The sequence below is a fragment of the Argiope bruennichi genome, chromosome 8 (genome assembly GCF_947563725.1).
Source record: "Argiope bruennichi chromosome 8, qqArgBrue1.1, whole genome shotgun sequence".
NCBI classification, from domain to species: Eukaryota; Metazoa; Arthropoda; class Arachnida; order Araneae; family Araneidae; genus Argiope; species Argiope bruennichi.
In genome coordinates, this window is record NC_079158.1 from 42,631,764 (window position 1) to 42,641,274 (window position 9,511).

At 34.4% G+C, this 9,511-nt stretch overlaps 1 protein-coding gene across 1 annotated transcript; it reads right to left on the reverse strand.

Moving 5' to 3' along the window:
- Window positions 1-351: 351 nt before the first annotated feature.
- Window positions 352-5,779, reverse strand: LOC129981767 (protein masquerade-like). Its single transcript, XM_056092757.1, has 6 exons — window positions 5,644-5,779; window positions 2,530-4,238; window positions 2,358-2,449; window positions 1,859-2,136; window positions 1,630-1,784; window positions 352-600 (listed from the first exon to the last, which is right to left on the reverse strand). The coding sequence occupies exons 1-6, from the start codon at window positions 5,729-5,731 to the stop codon at window positions 418-420; spliced, it is 2,505 nt and encodes an 834-aa protein (XP_055948732.1). The 5' UTR covers window positions 5,732-5,779; the 3' UTR covers window positions 352-417.
- Between the last annotated feature and the right edge of the window lie 3,732 nt (window positions 5,780-9,511).

Here is a 9,511-nt window from a genome sequence, read left to right on the forward strand (position 1 = left end):
TCTCCGAAGCAGTTTTGAAATTCCCAATGCTTCTTTCAGTACTACGATTTTCAGCAACTTCAAAGTTAAATGATATACAAACACATTGCATGCATCCCAGTTTAAATTCTTAAGATATCAGGTGATCGTAATTTAAAAGTTATAGTTCCGAGATAGTTTAAACTGGTTAATTGTTTATAACTATGGGCATTTATACCCGAAATTGCTTTACAAGAATTATTTTCGCAAACTCGGGAACTTACAAGAATTATTTTCGCAAAAACGGACACTTTCTAATCTATAAATTTCAGTGAAACCTCCTACAGGATTGCTTTACAACTGGAAACAAAAATATAATCGAATAGCAAGAAAGAGTGTAGAAACGTAATTTATTAATAAATATGATGGCATTTACAGGTCATATGATTGGAGGTGAATTTAATTTATAGCCGTCAAGAACGAGCTGGAGCTGATGACTTGATTAATCCATCCCATGAATGCAGGAACCTTGACGTAGATACTCGGCACGTCACTTCTGCCACATCCGAGTGTCCAGGAGACAAGTCCTACAAGCTCATGGTGACCGCCGATCTCGCAGACAAGAGGACCTCCAGCATCACCCTAGAATATGGGACATACGTTGAAAGTAATTGCTGCTAATTTGCAAGTATTGCTTGTTTTTTTTAAAAAAAACAAGCAAAACCAGAGATTCTTGTCATCCGTCAGGAATATCAATACACCGAGAATTAAAGCAACGCCAGAATTCTGATGTATCACGAAGCAAATAGATGCAGCGTATACTTAAACATACCATTCATTTGGAGGATTTTCAGTAGAATTTTTCCCAATCACTTAAACGTTTCGTAAAGCTTGCTTTTTATAATCAAGAATCTGCATATATTTATCCCTCAAGGTAGGCTAGATTAGCATTTTCCTAATATAAATTTTCCTATAACAAATCAAGTGATGAAATAGGCAACAGTAGGCACTAGAGTCAGGGTTATTTTCATTCTATTTCGAATATTACATGCCGAATCCGACTCCAGAAGTTGTATAGCCCCACTCAGAAGCGGGTTTGCTACCAAGATAGAACTTCATAGAATTTTTATATCTGCAATAGAAGAAAAGCCGGATATAGCTCATTGGTGGAATTGGAACATTGCCAATCTTTTTTGAAGTATGTTTATTCAAATAGAATGCAAGCGTATTTATAATTCATTCCATTACAAACGATTCCATACAAGTCACCAATGACAAGCTACAACAGAAGATGGATCGTTTTAAAATATACCAACTTATTCTAAAAGCAAACTTAGCAATTTATCGAAGCTATCATTTTTACTAATTTCCTAGATAGTTCATTCGATAGTATAAGCGTCTTAAGAAAATAAGTCCCGCTTCTTGCAGTTAAACACAAGATTCCTGTAACCAACTCTCGCCTATGAAATCCATTACCTCTAAACAGCCCCCCCCCCTTATCAGAAGATTGCTTGAGTGCTTTAATATATACGTTCCACTTAATGCATTCAATAAATTGAAGAAATTTGGGCAATTTTAGTTCAGACAGGGGAAACACCGAATTGCATCCTGAATATAATGATTTGCAATATTCAGATTTTAACCAGAATAACCAAAACCCTACAATATTACCTGGCAGGCATCTTGTTGCCCTTGACCTCCAGCACAGAAACTACTTGCAGGAAGAATGAAAGGATTAACCAAAGCTTCAGTCACATTAGCCATGCATTCAGTGTCATCGACAATTGGTACTGGCGCTTCTCCGGTTTTTAGAGACATCTCTCCCTCTGAAAGGAGAATTCAGTATTAAATCCAGTTCACATTATAAGGTTTGAATATCTAAATGAAATTTTTTTAATACCTTTAGAGACAAAGCCATATCCCGTTACTGTACACTTGGCATTTACTGCTGGCATTTGACCGCTAGTTGGCAAGCATACAACACATACGTTATCGGTAAGATCAACAGGCTTCTGAAGTTTAAGCAGGGCTATGTTGTTATCTAGATTGATGCTGTTAAAGTTGTGATGGATGAAAGTTGATACGACTCGGATAGTCTGTCCTTTGCTGTTATCTTCGGGACTCTTAAGATCAGTTACACCAACTCTGACGAATACTGCTTGATTCTCTTTCATAGAACTGAAAAAGATGAAAACAATCTTAAGAATCACTGGACTCTATTAGTATGACTTTAAAACCAAACTCTGCTCTTCGAGATAAACTATTTTGCCTTTAATAGGAAGTTCAATTTAGTCTTGTGAAACAATAAATATCCTCCAAGTAAGAAATAATCAAGTAAAATCATTCCACTTACACCAAGATCAATTCAAGCAACGTAGCTTATATAGATCAGAACTTACCTAGTAATGCAATGAGCAGCAGTTAGAACCCAGGAGTCGCCTATTAGAGCACCACCACACATGTATTGATTCTGAACGTTTATGATGGCCACCTTTAAGAAAATTCATATGAAGAAGTTATTCAATATTTAACAACTCAATACAAGAAAAGTTTACAATTTCAAGCAATTACCTGCCAGCACCATTCTCCTGGTAAAGATTCTTGCCCGCTAACAGAACGCTGAGAATCTTTTCTACCTTTGATGCCACATTTAGGAACAGTTTTCCCAGAGTCAGACGATTCTTTGTAGTAAGGAGACAGGGATCTCAGGCGTTTTTCGTGGCTTTCAATATCTGCCACACGAGCACAGCACACCGACCTTCCAGGGCAAGAAAATCCATCATAAATAGCATACCCCCTAAAGCAGGTGAATCTAAGAAAATAGGAAAGGCAGGAGCCTGGACATGTTGGTCTTCCCGTTTTACTGTCAGCAATAGAGGGTCTAGATTCTACGACAGGTGCTTCGTCATCATCGTCCGGAATAATTATATCTTCAGGTTCCTGTTCAGGAAAAGCATCGAAGTCTTGCAGGCTCGTTTCTTTTTCAGTATCAATTGGCTTTTTTGTTTCGTGCTCTTGCTGAAAGATGGGAATATCTTCTAGGTCTTGTAGACTTGACTCTTCTTCCGTTGGCTTCTTTATTATAGGTTTAAATTTTGGTCTTTGAACAGGAGGAGTTTTGCCGGGTCTCTGACCCGAGGGTCTACCAAAGGGAGTTTCAGGATCGTAGGTATTGTTTGGATAGAATTGCTGGTACAAGGCCCCAGTTGAATCCGAATAAATCACTATGTGGCCCCCAGATCGAGGATATACCATCAATTTGTTATATTTGGCTCGAAGATGATCTATTCGAGAAACTCTTGGAAGAGGAGATATTTGGCCATCTGTACCCACTCGGAATACTGTGCCTTCGTCATCAACTGCCAAGTGTCCCAGGACTACTTGAGAAGGGTCAGAAGGTGGCATTTGATATTGGACATTGGGAAATTGCATAGCTCCAACAGAAGGAGGTTGGATACGACCTCCTAAAGACTTTTGCATACAACAAGTTGTACCACGTTTGCATGTTGTAGATCCCAAGATTAATTCATTTGGAGGAAAACAGTATCCTTGCATATTCAAAGGTAGACACTGACCTGTGCATTGAACAATCTTTGACGATTGCTCAGTAGAACGTTTGATACAACATTTAGAATTCAGTGGGCAAGAAAATTGTGGCAAGATTTGTTCGCAGAAGAGGGCATTTGAAGGATGAACGCAAGTACCAGGGCAAGAACCCCCAGAAGGAGACGGGATATGTCGTTTGACCAAGACATTTTCTTCACTTTCGTCGGTTGACGTCTCCTCATCCGTTATAAAGTAGTTATATTGGTCAGTAGTTGCTTGTATAACCTCGTCGGTTAGGCAGCAAGCCGCTTCTGGAGGGCACACATCTTCATTCATCAGAACATAGTCGCATTCATTACTGGACTCAACAGGTATGCATGCACCAGGGCAAGTTTCAGCCGCATCTCCAGATCTGCGTGAAGTTAAGTCGTCGGATTCTTCAGGGACAATATAGGTATATTCCGGCTTCTCTTCTCCACCCACCATATAAGAATAACCCGCTTGGTCAACTTCCTGAACTTCAGCTTCTGCTTCGGCCTCTTCATACACTTCCTGAGCCGGAGAACTGTATCCGAAAGAATCTTCAGTTGTAAAATATTCTGCATATTCGGTAGTCGTTGTGCCGTCTTGATCTATGCAGCATACAAGCCCGCTACCACAGTCTGTATCATTTAGAGCCAGAGAACATCCCTCTTCTTTCATACACTGTCCTGGACAAGCGTAATTTTCTGTAGCTGAAAGAAAAAAAATTAAATAAAACTTCAAGTAATCCGATATTCATATGCAAACTACCAGTAAAAACTTCAATACGACTATAGCCGCTGAGCTTGGTTAAGGAATAAGCAACTTAAATATTGAACAAAATAATGCTTCAAAAATATGAAGTATACAAAATTAAGACTATTTGGAATCAAAGATTAACTATGCAGCTATAGAAGCTTATTGACGACAGAAGTTATCAATATTCGAACCGTTAAGAATATCACGCGGAAAGGCAAAAATTTGCGATAGTAAAAATTAAGAAGAAAAATCAGAAGCAGTTAAGGAAAAGGGCAATTTGTGTAGAAATTCTGCGAATCCAGCGAATAGGCCATTAAGGGGGATAGTTTTTAAAATAAGCAAAAATGGATAGAAACGGGAAAATTATCTATCCGCCACCAAAATATACGTTTATATTCAACTAAAATATTGTTACAAGATAAATTGTTTAATAAAATGAATGCTTCGAAGGCCTAGAGAAATAAGGGGGGGGGAAGAGACTTTCCTGAAAATGATATTGTAAGTAGATTTAAATGTCATTGGAATGCGACAGGTATCGTAAATTTTGAAGAAATTAAATAGAATGGATGTTTAACCAGTCTTTATTAAAAGAAAATAGGGTATTTATATTTCAGGGTGGTTCTCTCTTCTGGTTGTTAGAAGAGAGTTTTGAAAAACCCGAGATTATGAAAATTCAGCTAGTGTGTATAAGAACATTTCTAAAAAAAAATGAACATTTCAGTTACAAATTCATGAAATTTTATTCCAAGTTAGAAATTTTATTGGAGATTTTAGAAAAATTGCATGCATTTTAATTTATTGAAACGTAAAGAAATGTGGCGTATATAATATATTCTATATATATTAATACACAAGAAAAAATATTTAATAAAGTCCACCGCGCCCTTAGAAATTGGGATTTCGTGTCCTACAACAAACTTAAGGCAATATCCATTAAATGAAACAGAAATTTTGAAGAACAAAGTTTGTTACACGAGTGTTCGAGTTAACCAGATAAACAATACAGACAAATTAATAAGATGAAACCAACGTGGTTTTAGTTTGACACAATATCGCAGTTATAACCAGCATTTGAAGCGAGTATTGATGACACGCATCAGCGGCAATGAAGTTCCGACTTCCACTGAAGGAATATTTTTGAAAGACTATCATATCAAGAAATAAGAATTTTTAGTAAGGAAAAGAGGCAAGGCAAGATTAACTTGATTTTCACACGAAGATCAAAATATCGATACTTCCTTCTAACGCAGATGAATCACTGGAATTTCCAGCGTCATCAATATTCCGATGCTTAAAGAGCCGTTTTGTATAGTAACTTACTTTAGACTATTGAACATTTAACAATGAACTTCATCTTACCAGATTCAGAAGCAACTGTAGTTTGCTCCGACCCTACACACGTCTTCAACAGAGCAACGCAAAAAATCAGAACCGGAAGGACAACCATGTTGAGTGAGGATGCTATCCAACCTCACGTAAGAGACCTATAAAACACTTCTAATGCTCCTAGCTGAAGTTGCACTTTTTATGCCAAATTCTTAACTAGGAATGCATGCGTGCGCCTCTCATTACGTATGTCAGAGTGCGGCGCCAAAAATATGCGCCTTGGCATAGCCTTGTTCCAAAATAGCATTTTCTAGTTAATGAACAACTGGAATCAGTTTCATTCCCCCCTATGATGCGCAAATTATGGGACTCGTTGCTAAATCCAACCGGAACAAAATTCAAGTTTTACAAAATAAAATACTTCGTATCATTACCAATACATCCTCGTTTATCCGGAATGATATTTTACACAGAAATCTTAAAACTTCAAAGCGCGATGACTTCATCAAAAAACTTTCAAGAAAATTTTTTAATCAACTGAAAACTTGTGAAAATCCCACAATCAAGGAACAAATCAACTATGCTCACTGTAATGGAAAATACGCCTTTCCTTATTCTACTACTAAATGGACTTTGCCACTTAAACCTCCATAGCTTATTCCAAAATTTGAATTGCATCTAAAGAACCGCTTCAATTTTCACAATAAGCGCTTTTAAGCAATAATTTTCTACTCAACTGATGCACCAATGGTACATTACTTCTGTTTGTCCTCTGCTACTTATTACCTCAAACTGAGTAGAAGTGTCTAGGCACTGAGACTTTTTATGCATCTAATTCAAGCAAGAAATCTGTTTCAATTAGTTGATTATAACAGTGGTTTGAACCTTATTTGTTCACAAATTTTACATTCCCAATTTCATCCTTAATTTTTCCACAAAAAAAGAAAACAAATCTATGTCAAGATGCCGGACCATCTCTGATTCTCATCACTGCTGATCAATGACCTGTGTGATAATAGAAAAGCTTGATTAAATTCACTTTCTTTTTTACCGATTCTTCATAAAGGTAAGTAAAATATTTCAATTTCTAGGAAATTAATTATCATTAATAATAAGATTTTTTGGAAGTATATCCTTAAAAATATTATTCTAATTCATTTTCATTCTTGTTTTAATAAAAAGTGAGACTATATTGATCTAAATGTCATGCCCGATTAATTAAAAATCGTTTAGTTTATTATTTATATTTATTTTGTTTTCTATGCTGTTCAAACACATTCTAGTAGCTTAAAAAAATGCCACTGAATTCTCATTCGGTTTGTTATGTTGCTGAAATATTTGAAATTTAAATGGAAATCTGATGTTCCTGTATGATAAAATTCTATAAAACTGAGAACTTCTTTTTAAATTTTTGTTATGTTGTCTGATATGTTTCTCTTAGTTTTACAGATAAGCATCATTGTATTGTATTCAAATCTTCTTTTATTTTCAACTGATAATTCGTTTAAAATATAAATAAACTCCCATTAAAAATACAATAAAATAAGCCCTAATTCCGGCATTTTTTAAGAACCGATCCAATAAATGCAAATCGAAACATCGAGTGCAAGAGTAGAATCTACACTACTCTTATATTGTTCCATGGTATATTTTAATTTTAAATGTGTCAAAATTTAAAATTTGATTACAGTTGCGAAATGACAGATTAATACTGCTTCTCTTCTCATCGGCTCAAATAAATTTCATATCTTTTAGTATTTTTGAGTTTCCTCTCAAATTAACTGACAAAATTTATGTTTTAATATAAAATTACAAATATATAGTGAATATATACACTCTAAATAATGAAAATGGTGAAAACATTTAAACATATAGAACGATAAGTAAAATGCACGTTATTCTTAAAAGAGATGAAAAAAATAAGTTCATTCACTTTGTTTCGTGTGCAACTTGAGATAGCAAATACAGACGAAAATAATTAGTAAGAAGTGATAGGTACAGATTATACTTCTGAAACAAATTACTCGATTCCAAATGGAGCTAGCTATTGGTAACCTGTAGCTAAGTCTCGACTTCTATATCTGAAAGTTTTGTGTTCATATTCAGTGTAGCCGATTGATGTTTTTCCTGAATATTGTTGATAATAATTAATCAAACAGTATTAATCATTAACTTGTATTTATTACGTCATGTTGAATTAAAAGTATGTGCAGATAGCTCTTTGCAGGAAAGGCAATGGAAATATTTTCTTGATTACATCTTGAAAATTTTACGTAGAACTTTGATTCTTATACAGCTTTTAAGTGTTTCACATTTCAGCTTCAGAATATAAACGATAATTATGTTCGTTATATATAGACATAAATATTTACTCTATGTAGTAATAAATACGTATGTGAGTAATTGTCGTATCTTTCATCTGGATGATTCATCTGTTATCAGACGTTCACTGGTCTTAGTTTAATAACCTGTATGTAAAAAGACACATCTTAGAACTTACTCTAGATGTCTATACTAATGATAGTTCAATTATCAAGAGAGCAAATAAATGATGCTGATACTAATTTACAAACTAAGCATGGGCATCTGATTGCATGTCGTTTTTCGATATCCCATGACATTTCACTCTTTCTTCCCTTACAACATGTACATTCGATTCAAAAATTCAAATGGTATGCTGTATTTTGGAATGAATCTATGAAATAATTCCATTACCCGGATTTGCATTTCTCATGATTCAGTTATGCTGAGTGTTTAAACGTCTAAGCTGACAAGATGTTATCTTTATTATCTTTCGGAAATTAATTATTTCATCAGACTTCTTATTTTTCTTTTTTTTTTCTGAAACAGATTTTTATTTGCAAATATAACTAAATCACTAATAAATGTTAAATGGAATAGTCCAGATTGGTTCATGTAATCATCACATACGAATACATACAATTACAAGTTATTCATTGGTTGATTTGTTCAAATAAATATGTCGGTCAAAAATGCTTTAATCGTTACATGTATTTCGTTCTAAACGAGAAAAATTAGTTTTAATTCACACATTTTAACCATTTAACGTGTTCATTTTCTTTTAATAACGTGACATCTTTGGTTTTCAGAAGATGTTGTCATTTTTATCTAACTAAGATTCCATGTAACCTCTGATATATGTAATCCAAGCAATTCTTAAATAGAATGTGATTTAAATATAACTTAAAAGTCTCAAGTATATATTTTAATTCGCGTAGAGAATACTGGCAAATGAAATAAAGAGCGCTAGCTCATCTAATCAGTTGTTAGAGTAGCCTGATGACATACTTTCCGGTTTGCGAAAGAAACCTGCTTTCATTGAAGACCCGTTGTTCAAAAGGCCTTTTTTTCATAAAATTTAAGGATTTTTCAATTGTGAGAAGTAGAAGGAATAGCGGTGCAGCGGTCACTCTGTTTTTTGTTTTTTTTTAATTTTCAATATTGTCTCTAAATATTGAAATTAATGTCCCATTTTTATGTTAAATACGTACACATTTTCTTATTAACCTTTTAACTGCTTTGGTTTTTGTTTGTTTGTTTATCTAATTAAATGAAATCTGTTTCAGAAATCTGCTGACACTAATTCATTTAAAAATCCTAAAATACTTTAGTTGTTTGTGGATTATGTATGATTTTTGTATCGAATTATAGTATCTCTGTATGACAAAATTTTATAAATATGAATTTTGAGAAACGATAATTGCCTTCCAGATTCACGAGAAAGACCATTAAAGGGTTAAGGGATTAAATAGCAAGTTAACATAGAAACGAACAGTTATTCTTATCCTTTCAAATGACTCCCTATAATAGGGTTAAAATTTAACCACTTTTTTTGCATGCATTTTACGATTTTATCCCCAACTGCTTATAATCACTCTCT